General features: G+C 42.0%; 1 protein-coding gene across 2 annotated transcripts in view; it reads right to left on the minus strand.

Annotated features, from left to right (window-relative positions):
• EPM2A (EPM2A glucan phosphatase, laforin) overlaps positions 1–9,223 on the minus strand; it is a 108,325-nt gene extending 99,102 nt beyond the window's left edge. The window contains exon 1 of one of the 2 annotated variants that reach the window (XM_043592541.1): positions 8,865–9,223. In XM_043592541.1, the coding sequence (XP_043448476.1) occupies positions 8,865–9,165 (301 nt within the window). In that variant the 5' untranslated portion in view covers positions 9,166–9,223. The remainder of the gene's footprint in view (positions 1–8,864) is intronic. The other variant, XM_043592540.1, reaches the window with a different exon arrangement.
• Between the last annotated feature and the right edge of the window lie 5,168 nt (positions 9,224–14,391).

The raw sequence follows: 14,391 nt of genomic DNA on the forward strand, positions 1-14,391 counted from the left end.
CAACCTAATTTTAACAAGAAAAATACATATATTAGACTCTGTATGTGTGTGAATCCATGTACATATAAATACACACACACATAAATATATTAGAAATAAACAACAAAATCAAGAATTACTGGGGTGCCTGGGTGGCGCAGTCGGTTAAGCATCCGACTTCAGCCAGGTCACGATCTCACGGTCCGTGAGTTCGAGCCCCGTGTCAGGCTCTGGGCTGATGGCTCAGAGCCTGGAGCCTGTTTCCGATTCTGTGTCTCCCTCTCTCTCTGCCCCTCCCCCGTTCATGCTCTGTCTCTCTCTGTCCCAAAAATAAATAAACGTTGAAAAAAAAAATTAAAAAAAAAAAAGAATTATTTTGTGGGGCATCTGGGTGGCTCAGTTGGTTAAGCATCTAATTCTTGATTTCAGCTCAGGTCATGATCTCACAGTTCGTGAGTTTGAGCCCGAAGTTGGGCTCTGTGCTGGCTCTTTCTCTCTCTTTCTCAAAAATAAATAAACATATTTTTAAAAAGAATTGTTCTGCAAAGTTTTAAAAAATATGCTAGAAAAATATCTACCTGCAAACTTTTAAAAATCAGTCCAAGACTTCTTCTCTTTCCTGTTAAAGTAACAACTAAAACAATGGTACAATATATGAAACAACTGCTTTCAAATGCTGAACAAAAGGCAGCACAGGACTATAATTTCTGAGAGAAGAGAAAGAAACAAGGCGAACAATATGAATGCCATGGATTTCTACTTATAGAGAATTTCTGAACCATGACACAGGGATAGGATTCCAAATAGAACTTAATGGTACCTGTAATTGAGAAAACAGAAATACAAATATGGGGAGAACAGGGTGAGTAGAATTTGTAAGAACAAATTCCAGAAATGAGAAAGCAATGAAGAGAAAGAGTTCGATAAATCTTCACTAAAGTCTCCTAGATTCTTCGGCTTCGTGCCAATCTGTGGATGCATAAAATGAAATTTGATAGAGCCATACAAAGGACAAATGGCAAGCCATACAAAAAACAGAGTATATTTCTGAATATTGTATGCTAAAGACTTGGCAGAGCTAATACAGAACCGAGAAACATGTGCATTTCCATCAGGGTGAGGAGATCTTACTTAATACATGGGGCATTCAAAAGAGAACATAGAAGGGTCATTGTTTAGTAGTGGGGCTAAATTAGCCCTACACTAAAAACTACTATATACCTATATAAACCTTATAAACCTTCAAGATAAACTTCAAAGGTAACAAACTAATTCACAAATAACTGCCAGAAAAAAAATTTGAAATTCTAAAACAATGTAAAACCACAATGTCCAGCATCCAAACAAATATCAATAGATATGGAAGTCAATTTCCTTCTATGTATCAGCAATGAACAACTGAAATTGAAAACTGAAAAGTGTTTTGGGGTACCTGGGTGGCTCGGTCGGTTGAGCGACCAACTTCACCTCAGGTCATGATCTCATGGTTCATGGGTTCGAGCCCCACTTTGGGCTCTGCGCTGACAGCTCAGAGCCTGGAGCTTGCTTCTGATTCTGTGTCTCCCTCTCTCTCTGCCCCTCCTCCACTCATGCTCTGTCTCTCTCTGTCTCAGAAATAAATAAACATTAAAAAAATATTTTAATAAAACAAATAAAATAAAATAAAATGGAAAAGTTTTTAAATACACCCTTTAAAATAACAGCCCTCCCAAAAACAATGTATAAACCTAACAAAATATGTACAGGATCTGTATGTGAACAACTACAAAACACTAATGAAAGAAATCAAAGAAGACCTAATTAAATGGAGATGTATTCCAGGTTCATAGATTAAAAGACTCAGTACTGTTAACATGTCAGTTTTTCTGAACTTGATATATAGTCAATGCAATCCCAACCAAATCACAGCAAGCTATTTTGTAATAACAACAAATTGATTCTAAAATGTAAGTGAAAAGGCAAAACTTCAAAAAGACTCAACACAATACTGAAGAAAACAAAGATGGAGGGCCCATACTATTAATATTTCAAGATTAGCCTAAAACTACCGTAACCAACCCAGTGTGATGTGGGTGAAAGAATGGGCAAATAGAGCAGTGCAAATACAGTCGACTGAGTTTTAAAAGGCACATCAAAAAAGGAAAGACAAAGTTTTCAACAAATAGGGCTGGAACAATTGGATGCCCACATGAAAACCAAAAAAGAACCTAGACACAGGCTTCGTATCATAAATAAAAATTAACACAAAATGGATTATACACCTACATGTAACATGCCAAACTATAGAAAGCTTCTAGAAGATAACACTGAAGGAAATCTAGATAACCTGGACTTAGAAATTAGTTTTTTATTCAAAACCAAAAGCACAATCCATAAAAGAAAAAAAAAAAGATAAGTTGGACTGCATTAAAGTTTAAAGGTTTACATTGTATATAATACTGTTAAGAAAATGAAAAGACAGGTGACAGGGAGGAAATATTTGCAAATCACCTATCACTTTAGAATTGTATCCAAATATTCAAAGAACTGTTAAAAGTCAGCAATAAGAAAACAAACAACCTACCTAAAAAAGTGGAGAAGAGATCTGAGCAGACACCCACTTAAGGACATTACAGATGACAAATAAGCATATAAAAAGATGCTTCACATCATTTATTATTAGCAAATTGCTAATTTAAAAAATCAGAGGGGTGCCTGGGTGGCTCAATTGGTTAAGCGTCAGACTTCGGCTCAGGTCATGATCTCATGGTTCGTGAGTTTGAGCCCTGCATCGGACAGCACAGAGCCTGGAGCCTGCTTCAGATTCTATGTCTCCCTCTCTCTCTCTGCCCCTCCCCTGCTCATGCTCTGTGTTTCTCAAAAATAATAAATAAACATTTTTTAAAAATTTAAAAATCAGGGGAGCCTGGGTGGCTCAGTCGGTTAAGCCTCTGACTTCAGCTCAGGTCATGTTCTTGCAGTTTCTGAGTTCGAGCCCCGCATGGGGCTCTGTGCCGACGGCTCAGAGCCTGGAGCCTGCTTCAGACTCTGTGTCTCCCTCTTTCTCTCTATGCCCCTCCCCGACTCACGCTCTCTCCTTTTCAAAAATAAACATTAAAAATTTAAAACTCAGAGACTACTGCACACCTGCAAGAATAGTTAAAATCCAAAAAATTAACAAAATCAATTGCCGATGAGGATGTGTAGCAATAGGAAGTCTCATTCATTGATGGTAGAAATGAAAAATGCTAGAATCACTCTGGAAGATGGTTTGGCAGTTTCTTCTAAAGCTCATTCTAGCTTTATATGATTGGCAAACCCATTCTTAAATATTTTTCAAAATCTTTATTATGTGTATATAAAAACTTGCACATCACTGTTTACGGCGGCTTTACTCACAATCACCAAGTGAAAAGAAGTGTGTGTTTTGGACAGGACAGGACTGAGCTGAAGTTACAGCTTTCTAGATAAAAGGGATACTCATGGCTGACACTTTCACTCTTCTCTCTCCTCCCATATTCCACTGGATGCAGAGGTGGTGATAAGAGCGGCAGCTGGTGTCTTGAGGAAAAAGCCAAGGAAATATGATGACCCCTCTCCTGACATCCATGAGCTGTGGACCATCACCACCTCCATCTATCTATGTACTTTCTGTAGCAGAAAATTTAACTCTTATGCGTTTAAGCAGCTGTTGTGTTTTCCTGATAACCTCCCGTTAACCACCGTATTCTAACCTGTCCGTGAAACACTACACACTTTTGGGGGGACGTGTTCCTCCTCAACTCCAAGAAGGGTTTGCTGTTGACAGTGCTCATCGTACTCCCACCTCCTTGGCAAGAAGGATTGGTTCAAGAAAGGTGAATTCCAGTTTTCTCCCCCCCCCCGTTTTCTTTTTTTTCTTTTTAACATTTATTCGTTTTTTGAGAGAGACAGCTTGAGCCGGGGAGGGGCAGAGAAAGAAGGAGACCCAGAATCCAAAGCAGCTTCAGGCTCTGAGCTGTCAGCACAGAGCCCGACACCAGGCTCCAACTCACAAACTGTGAGATCTTGACCTGAGCCGAAGTCCGACATTTAACCCACTGAGCCACCCAGGCGCCCCTCCCACACGTTTTACTAACTAGAGCTGTCAGGGAAGAACATTTTTTTCTTCTCTGGCTTTGAGTATGTAAGCCTGGAGCTCCCTGTGGGGAAATCTAGCTTGGTAGAGTTTGCTTGAGAGAATGAAGTCCAAACCAGAGTAAAGCAAACCCAAGGGGGAAGAGAGAGAGCTGGAGAGCAAGTGAGGAGACCTCTGTCTGGTTAAATTCCATGCTTCTTTTAGTTTGGTTATATGAGTTAATAATGATTTCTTTTTTTTTTTTTTTAAGGCTCATTTACACTCAGTTTTCTATTACTTGCAATCAAAGAGTCTAGGCCAATATAACTAATGTAATTTTAAATTATAAGATGAAGTATGAGGAAAGGAAGAGGTATGAGAAAGATTAAGAGAGGAGTTAGGGAAGATTTCTAAAATAAAGCAACAGGTAAGAAGAGATCTAACAAATAAACAGACGCAAACCTGGAGAAGACTGGAAGAAAAGAAGGTTTCCCACATGGCTCCTCCCAGCCCACCCTATCAGCAACATGAATTCAGTATGCCCTAAACATAGAAAGGAGAGGTCTTTCTGGAAAGATCTTGAGACATCTATGGATCCACCCAGTAGAGGTAAAGGTAAAAACAAAACAAAACAAAAACAAACAAAAGCAATTCCATTTAGGAATAAATAAGCTAAAATATCTTTCCACGTAGTAAAGTTTGGTTTGCTTGTTTGTCTGTTTTTACTTGCTAATTGTAAGGACCTGGAGCTGGCTGTCTCCCCAGCCTCACACCCTAAGGAAGGAAACCTCTCTGTGCAAAATCTGTCAAATTACACAGTATCCCATGCATGACCTCCCATGTAGAGGGGATCTGGGGTAAGCATAAGCAACTTCAAAACAAAACCAGCCCACCTACCTATACTAATCCACATAGCCTTTATTCATAAAAATGAATGGTCATCCAAGGATTACCAGATATTTGAGGAAAATCTGTAGTATAAAAAAACAATTGCCTATAGGGAAAAATAAATAAATGCAAGACAGAAACAACTTTCAATCAATTCTATCTAATGTCATCATCGGAAAGATTCGGTTATTAATTGTATCCATATAGGAAGAAAAGCAGTTCCTAAAAAAGAAATCAGAGAATAACAGAAAAAATGTGGAAGGTTAAAAATATGATTACCAAAAAAAAAAAAAAAAAAATTCCAGTGTAAGGACTAAATCATGGAATGGCTACTATTAAAAACCAAACACTGAGGGGTGCCTGGGTGGCTCAGTGGGTTAAGTGTCTGACTTCAGCTCAGGTCATGATCTTGCAGTTCTTGAGTTCAAACCCCACGTAGGGTTCTATGCTGACAGCTCAGACCCTGGAGCCTGTTTTGAATTCTGTGTCCCTCTCTCTGCCCCTCCCTCCCCTCTCAAAAATAAATAAACATTAAAAAAAAAATTAAAAACCAGGGGCGCCTGGGTGGCTCAGTCAGTTAAGCATCTGACTTTGGCTCAGGTCATGATCTCGTGGTCTATGAGTTCAAGCCCCACGTCAGGCTCTGTGCTGACTGCTCAGAGCCTGGAGCCTGCTTCAGATTCTGTGTCTCCCTCTCTCTCTCTGACCCTCTCCTGTTCATGCTCTGTCTCTGTCTCAAAAATAAATAAACGTTAAAAAAATTTTTTTTTTTTTAATTAAAAACCAAACAGTGATCTGAGAAACACTGTCAGGAAAATCCATCCAAACCCAAAACATAGAAAATACAAGACAAAATTTAAGAGATACGTACATATATGCAGAAGGTACAATATATGGGTAACAGATATTTCAGAGGGAAGAACAAAGAAAACAGGGGAGGAAATGAAAAAATAAAAAATTTCCCTGAGTTCAAAAAAAGAATTCCTGAAATTGAAACAGCCAACCAATTAACTGTCAAGGAATATAAACAAAAGAGACTCAGATAAATCCTGGTAAAATAACTTAAGGAAAGCTTGTAAAGCTTCAAAAGGGGAGGAAAAAAATAAACAGACTGCCTACAATGGAATGGGCTTAGTTTGGCATCACAATTGTCAATTACAACGGGTGCTAGAAGGCGCTGAGGCAACGGCTTCTAAGGGAAAATTAATTTGAGACTAGAAAACTCTACCAAATGATCAAGTGTGAGGGCAAAATAAAGATATCCTCAGGCATTTAAGTATTCAGGTATTTAACCTCTCAGATAGGTTATCTCTCATTTACTGTTTCTTCAAAATTATTTTAGGATACAATCCAACAAAATGAGTAAGATATTAGAAAGAGGAAGACACGGAATCCCAAACAATGTAACTAACACAGGGGTTCAACTAAGAAAAAAAAAGAAAAAAGTCCCAGATAGCTGTGCTCAGAAAGCTATGTATCAGTGAAAATTAGAATAACCCCAATTTTTCAAGGAAAAATATTTTCAAAGAGTGAGAAATCTGTATCCATCAAATACTTAATCAAGCTGGGAAATTCTGATGATCAGTGTGGGTCTTCTGCTAAAACAATTAACTAGAAATTTTAAAACAAGTTGTAGAAGAACATTACCACCCAAATACAAAGTTTAAGTAAACTCTAATCGTAATTTACAGCAGAAGAGCAGAGAATTTTTCCTTCCGGTGGCACAGGTTCCGTGTCACAAAATTATATTTCCTTTTTAATGAGACTAATTGCACTACTTGGTTCTGCAGTAGTTATTTCCCAATCATAACAGTAAAGGTAATAATCACTAACACTTACTTAACACTTAATGTAAGTCCTATTCTAATTCCTTTAGATTTTAGTCAGCTTGGTTCTTTCAACAACAGAACAGTAAGGTTTAGTAACTTGCCCAAGGTCACACACAGGTCAGTGAACCCAGACATTCTGGCTCCAGAATCCTACAACACCTCTCATAATGCTGTTTGTTAATTTACCATTCTTAGAATCAAGTTACCAATCTAAAACAAGAAGGAATAGTAACAATTATAAAACAAAATATAAATTATACAAAACTTACCAGTGTAGAGAAAATAATTAACCAAAGTAAGGAGAGAGAGGAGCATGTGTAAGTCGGTTATTTTTTTCATCCTCTTACACAGGAGTAACTTTCCATATAATAGAATTCTAACACAGAAATTTCTATGTAATAGAAAGACAACAATGATATAAATATATAATTTTTATATCAAAGAATAATATAAAAATCAGCAAAGATGAGAAAGATAATGAACTTAAATTCTTCATATTTCACAGTAAGTATGATGGCTAAATTTATGGGTATACAGTGGCTGTCGATTTCTAATTTTAAAATATTACATATGATTTACCTAGTAACTCAGAAAATCTAAGCTTGGAAAAGTTAATACATTAAGAAATAGCAATAATAAGCAAATTATTTTGAACTCTGAAAGGAATATCAGAAAAGCTAAAAACAGAAAAGGAGAGGGACGAGGGAAGGGTAAGTCTTTAATTTTTAATAAAATGACCAGATATTTTACTGGGAAAAAATTAGTATATAATGTCATTAATAAAAGTAGTATCCTACTAAAGTATCCTACTAAAGTAGTATCCTACTGAAGTATCCTATAAAGAAGGGCATATAAACCGGTGAGGCTACCTTTCAATTCTGGCATGGTAATACAAAGTAACAATAAATGCCACCGGGCCATAAAACCCAGTGGGACAAGGATAATATATAAACGTATTACAGAATACTCAAGCTCTTTACTGATTCTTTGTTTCCACACCATTATGACTAAATGGCCCATTTTTGTCATATAAACTTCTACAGAGACATTCATTTCATCATCGTTAGACAACTCCTGAATCGCACCTACTCCAATCCTGTACTTTGCACACCACACTTAAGAGAAATTGCCATCTGAATTCACACATCGCTGGCGGGAGTCCACATTGGTAGAACCTTTTCAGGGTATAATTTGGCAGTCCTTTTTGAAACGTAAAATATGGCCACACTTTGACCCAACAATTCCCCTTGGCAGAATCCACCCCACCGCAACACTCCCAAACACTCAAAGACAGCTGCACACATTAAGCTATTACTGTTTATAGCAAAGGAGAAAGAGACAACGTAAATGCACCCAAGTTAGATGCAGACTATCTTGTTGCCGTTTAAAAAGCCAAACACATCTCTATGGGGTGACACTAAAAAGCATCCGCAACATATCGTTAGGCGAGAAAAGGCAAGGCGTAGAATCCTCTATTACACGATCTGCGCGTGAGATAGATACATAATAGGTTGACGGACACATATACTGGGCAGTTGGCAGTGGGCTTAAGGTGTGCGGAGCAAACAGTAAGTTTTTACCTTGAAAGTTGGCTGTTTTCACAACTACGTATACTGTGTGTATAGCCTAAGAAACCAGAGTCTGGCCGAAAAGAGAAGCACTCAACGTGTTTGCAACTCGCTCACTCTCAGATCTAAGAGGGGAAGGAAGCGCGAGGATGAGCGAGCAGGCCAGCTCCTCCGGTTGGGTGATGTCTCGGCGAACGAGGCGGGAAAGCGAGGACACAGAAACCACTAAGGCGGAGCTGACGGGCGAACCCGGGAGCGACCGGGGCGCGGGGGACACACACTGGGCACTGGGTGCTGGGTGTGCGGGGAAGAGGGCGGAGGGTCGGGGAGCAAAGGCGAAAGGGGCGCGCCGGGCCCCGCTCCGCCGGGCGGCCGCGAAGGGTCAGCCCGGGGCACCCGGGGAGTTCGGGGCGGCTTTCGAAGGCCGGGAGGGGGCGCGCAGCGGGCCCCGGCCGAACGCCCCAGGCCGAGGCGGAGCCCCGAGCCCCCGGTCCGCGCTCGGGGACGGCCGCCGGGTTCCAGTACCTTCCCAGGAGAGCTCGCCTCCCGGCTCGCGCTTCAGGAACTTGTACCAGAACGTGTCCACGCGGCCCGGCTCCGCCCCGTCCTGCGCCGCCTCCTCGGGCGCCAGCTCCACCTCCCCGAGCCATAGGCCCGGCTCCTGCAGCGCCAGCGCCCCGGCGCCCGCAGCCGTGCCCGCCGGCCTCAGGCGCACGGCCCCGCGCGGCTCCCAGCCCCCCAGCTCGGGCCGCGAGCCCACGACCAGCAGCTCCGGCCCCCGCCCGGCCACCGCGGGCGGCACCACCACCCCGAACCGGAACCGCATGGCGGCGGGCGGCGCGGCTGCGGTCCCCGTGTCCCCGCGGCCGGCGGACGTGGCCTGAGCGCGAGGCGGCCGCGGCGATTGGGCGGCGGCGCGAGGGGCCTGGTCGCCAGGGGCCGGGGCGCCGGCGGGGACACGTGCGAGGATGCACCTTTTTTGGGCTGCATCACGCGGCCCAGGAGCCGGGGCCTGCTCCAGCCCGGCCTGTGGCGGCGGGAGAAGTGGGCTCCGCCGGGGAAGGGCGCTTGCCCTGGCCGGCCGCCTGGTCCTGCAGCGCGGCTCCGCCGGGCGGCTGGGGACGCGGCGGAGGGAAGGCAGGGGAGGCCAACCCGGGTTAGGAAACGTATCAGAAGCCCCGCGAGTTTCCAGTCGTCTTTCCCCAGGCCCCAAAATTATCTTTGTGCCGGTCGTAACGAACAAAGGAGTGGCCGGTAGTGAAGTTAGGGGAAGATCCCGGACCAGGTATCTGGAGAGCTCCGGCCCTTAAACTCGCCTTGCGCCTCTGGTTATTTGTAAATCGAAGGTATAAAATAACTGATGTTGAAAGACGCTGCTAGCTCTTGAAGGTCGATCTGATTGCTGGAAGAGGCGCCATTCGACCCATATAATACCCTCTAGTTCACTTTTTTACCAGCTTTTTATTTGAAAGCTTGTGAATAAGGGGGGGGGGGGGGAGCCAAAATTTCACGTGTTCATAATATCCTTAGTAAAACAAAAAAAGTACAAAAATGTTAATCATACAAACTCGGTGTCTTAGTGGAACATCTAGTAAACGAATATGCTTGACTCTTCAATACTGATGTATTCCACTGAGTGGTTGGTTGGTTGCTAAGCTTAACGGTAAACACAAAGAAAAACGTGAAGACAGCCAGGCTGGCCAAACATGGCTGACTCGGTAGCAAAACAGACACTAAATCACAGTGGCATGTGAGTCAGTTTATTCAAATTGCTGTTGCAAAATATTCTTACGCTCATTTTAGGAAATTGAGAGTCATTGGGCCATGCAAGGACCCTGGGAGCTGACAGTTGAGGACTTTCTTGTGTTCTCCTGGGCAGCTTGTGTTGTACACTGTCCAAATGGCATTATTCCTACCAGCTCTTCCAAAGTACTGCCCATTCCGCTATATAAAACAAGGAGAGGAAGAAAAGGAAGGGAGGAAAGAAGGAGAAAGAAAGGAACGAAGGAAGGAAGACGAAACCACATATTTAAGAAGCATTATTTCCTTTTCTCTTATCGTAAAGGAGTAATTTTAACAGTTGAAAGTACTCCTTTAATCCCCTGAACAAAATCTGTTCTAGCTTATTTTATGGCATGGATTGAAATATAATACAAATATTATGGCTACACCGTGCACTGAGTAAAATGCAGTCGGAAATAACAAGATCAAAGGACATACACCAAAGCCTCAGTCGTACTTTGTCAATCATTTGAATGTATTAACCATAAAAATTATAACGGCCATTGCACCATTATTATGAACCAGGCACGTGGTTTTCAAACTCTTTTGAAATCTTATCAAATCTCATTTAATTCTCTCACCAATCCTATGAGGTAACTAACCTTGTTATCTCCATTTTTATGTGTGAGTGAAAAGGCACAGAAAGTTTCAGTAAGCAGCCCACAGCAAGGAAGGGACAGAGACATTGCTAAAATTCATCCATTTACAGTTAAAGGTGTGTATACACACACACACATATATAATTTGATTTCTAGGAGAATCGTTTACAGAATGCCTTCAAATCCCAGCGTATTTAAAGGAATTATTCAACACTAGCTCTGAATGAAAAATGAACTTCCTATAATTATTTCCAATAACCAGTTTCATCCTTAGGAATGATGAAACAGATGAAGCTAAACTAATCAATGAGTCTATAAAGGCATAAATGTCTTGGTACTTAGAGTGGATTTGACCTCAGGCCCCAGAAAATGGTCACTGTTACGCCTTTATACACCTATCTTGTTGACACTGAAATACAAATTTAAAAAGTCAAGGTGAAGAATTTTACCAGGCATTAAGCTGTGTTATTCCCAGCTTTTTTTTCCTGGTTGAGTTCTCCATGTGAGATTTCTTTTTACATTTCAAAGAACCATGGTATTTATTAGAAGGGATTATTTATGGGATCCATTTGAGGTCAGATTCTTGAAGCTATTAAGACCAGCTGAATTTAGAGCAAGAATCAGCTCAGTAAAGAAACATAATTCTGATAATAATTTTTGAAAGACCTAACTAATTTGTTGTCATTGAATTTCATTTGTATAGTGCTATCTCATATATAACCGCAATATTTCTTGAAGAATGGGTGATAAATTCACATTTAGAGTTTCAGGATCCAATTCAAATGTAAATTCTTTGAAAGCTCCCTCAGGGAAAGCTATTATTTGGAACTATGGTAATTTATGTTTTCTGAAACAATCTTTCACTAGTCAGTGAGTTATCATAAATCTTCCCTCATAATATTGTATATGTACAGACACACTCACTGCTGCAAATCATATTTCATTGAAATAGTTCAGGGACCGTTATGAGCATTAGTTTATTGCTTGTCAGAACACACTAAGAATTACACGTGCCACATATACTATTCCCAATTTTGTGGCTTCAAAAACAAAATAAAAACAAACCCTTCCAGAGAGAATTTCATGATTGCTTAGAAATTTTGCATATTGCAACTGACTTTTCTCTGGGTTGCAAAATTGTACATTAAGCTACTTGAAATCCCTTGGAGGCTCTGGAACAACAGACTGATTTGATCCACACCAGAGCTTCGTCCCAAAATTCCACATCTCTCAACTATTTTAAAAATGCATGTCCCTTTATGATACATGTAAAAATCTCCTATCTGCAGAAGATTCCAGGAATTCCTCTTCCCACCCCATCCCACCGCAGACAAGCAATGCACTTGTAATGCGTCACCAACAGTCAGTTTAGTCAAGCATTTTTTCCTGTAATTTATGCCATAGAAAGATTGATTTTTTTAAATGGTCCGAGTATAATATTAAAAGGAAGCATTGGGGCGCCTGGGTGACGCAGTCGGTTAAGCGTCCGACTTCAGCCAGGTCACGATCTCGCGGTCCGTGAGTTCGAGCCCCGCGTCAGGCTCTGGGCTGATGGCTCAGAGCCTGGAGCCTGTTTCCAATTCTGTGTCTCCCTCTCTCTCTGCCCCTCCCCCGTTCATGCTCTGTCTCTCTCTGTCCCGAAAATAAATAAACATTGAAAAAAAAAAATTTTTAAAGGAAGCATACACCTTTTCAAAAGAAATTGCCCTACCCCTTCCCTGACACAGCCCATTCCCCACCTGCCGTCAGCATTACAAAACCCACACCCTCTCTCCACACCTCTCAAAGGAGAGACTCTTCCCGACAGGTCAGCCAAGCCTGGGTTCTGTCAGGCAATGACCTCAGCTCACTTTTCCTAGGGACAGTAGAGAGCCAAACCAGGTGACTGGACCTTGAGGGTAGAGACACCAGCTCAGAGCTTCCTTCAGATGTAAGAAGATCCTCCTAGGTCTGGGGGAATTCGAATGGCAGGCCAGTTGAACCCTTTCTCAAAAGGGGTAGAGGGCTTGATAACTCAACCCCTAGGAATAAAAGAGTGGTGGCTGGAAGGGATGATTTGAAACTCCGAAGGGAACTTGCAAAGCGTTTGAGAAAGGGGAAAGAGGTTAGCTGAAAGCCCAGCTGGTTCATTTAGACTTAAATGGGGAATGGAGACTGAGGTGGGGGAAAATGGGGACAGTGGGGGTGGGACAGGGGGCTGGCAAACGTCACAAGTACTTTTTAAGAATTTGAACAATCTTGGGGTGCCTGGGTGGCTCAGTCAGTTAAGCATCTGACTTTGGCTCAGGTCATGATCTTACCAGTTCTTGGGTTCAAACCCCGCATTGGGCTCTGTGCTGACAGCTCAGAGCCTGGATCCTGCTTGGGATTCTGTCTCCCTCTCTCTCTGCCCTTCCCCAGCTCGCTCACTGTCTCTCTCTCTCTCTCTCTCTCTCTCTCTCTCTCTCTCTCCCTTAAAAACAAACATTAAATACTATGTGGCAATGAGAAAGAATGAAATATGGCCTTTTGTAGCAACGTGGATGGAACTGGAGAGTGTTATGCCAAGTGAAATAAGTCATACGCAGAAAGACAGATACCATATGTTTTCACTCTTATGTGGCTCCTGAGAAACTTAACAGAAGACCATGGGGGACGGGAAGGGAAAAAAAAAAAAAGGTTAGAGAGGGAGGGAGCCAAAACATAAGAGACTCTTAAAAACTGAGAACAAACTGAGGGTTGATGGGGGGTGGGAGGGAGGAGAGGGTGGGTGATGGGTATTGAGGAGGGCACCTGTTAGGATGGGCACTGGGTGTTGTATGGAAACCAATTTGACAATAAATTTCATATTAAAAAAATAATAAAATAAACATTAAAAAAATTTTTTAAAGAATTTGAACAATCTGTAATTCACTCTTTGCTTATTTTTCCTAACCCTTGTATGTGTTTATATCAAGAATAAAAGTATTTTAGGGGTGCCTGGGTGGCTCGGTGGATTGAGCATCCAACTCTTGGGATCAGCTCAGGTCATGGGGTTTGTGGGTATCAGCTCACGGTTTGTAGGATCAGGCCCATGTCGGTCTCTGTGCTGACCCCATGGAGCCTGCTTGGGATTCTCTCTCTCTCTCTCTCTCTCTCTCTCTCTCTCTCTCTCTCTCTTTCTCCCTCTCTGCCCCTCCTCTGCTCATGCGAGCTCTCCCTCTATCTCTCTCTTTCAAAATAAATAAACTTTTGGGGTGCCTTGGTGGCTCAGTTGGTTAAGTGGCTGACTTCAGCTCAAGTCATGATCTCACAGTTGGTGGGTTCAGGCCTCGCGCCAGGCTCTGCGCTGACGGCTCGGGAGCCTGGAGCCTGCTTCGGATTCTGTGTCTCCCTCTCTCTCTGCCCCTCCCCCATTCAAGCTCTATCTCTGTCTCTCTCAAAAATAAACATTAAAAAAAAATTTTTAATTAGTGGAACTAGCCACTTATACAAAAATATATACTTGTCCAAGCATGCACTACGGACATTGTCAAAGTCTAATTTTCCAAAATGACTGTCATATAAATTAATGAGGGAACCAGCAGGATGGTAAAGATGGTTCAAAAAGAACTCAAGATCTAATGTATACAGACTCTGAAAGACTCCTAGAAGATTACTAGGTTAGATACAAAATGGATTCATTTACTACTGGGCAACGAAAGACTTGGGTT

The sequence above is a fragment of the Prionailurus bengalensis genome, chromosome B2 (assembly GCF_016509475.1).
Source record: "Prionailurus bengalensis isolate Pbe53 chromosome B2, Fcat_Pben_1.1_paternal_pri, whole genome shotgun sequence".
NCBI lineage: Eukaryota > Metazoa > Chordata > Mammalia > Carnivora > Felidae > Prionailurus > Prionailurus bengalensis.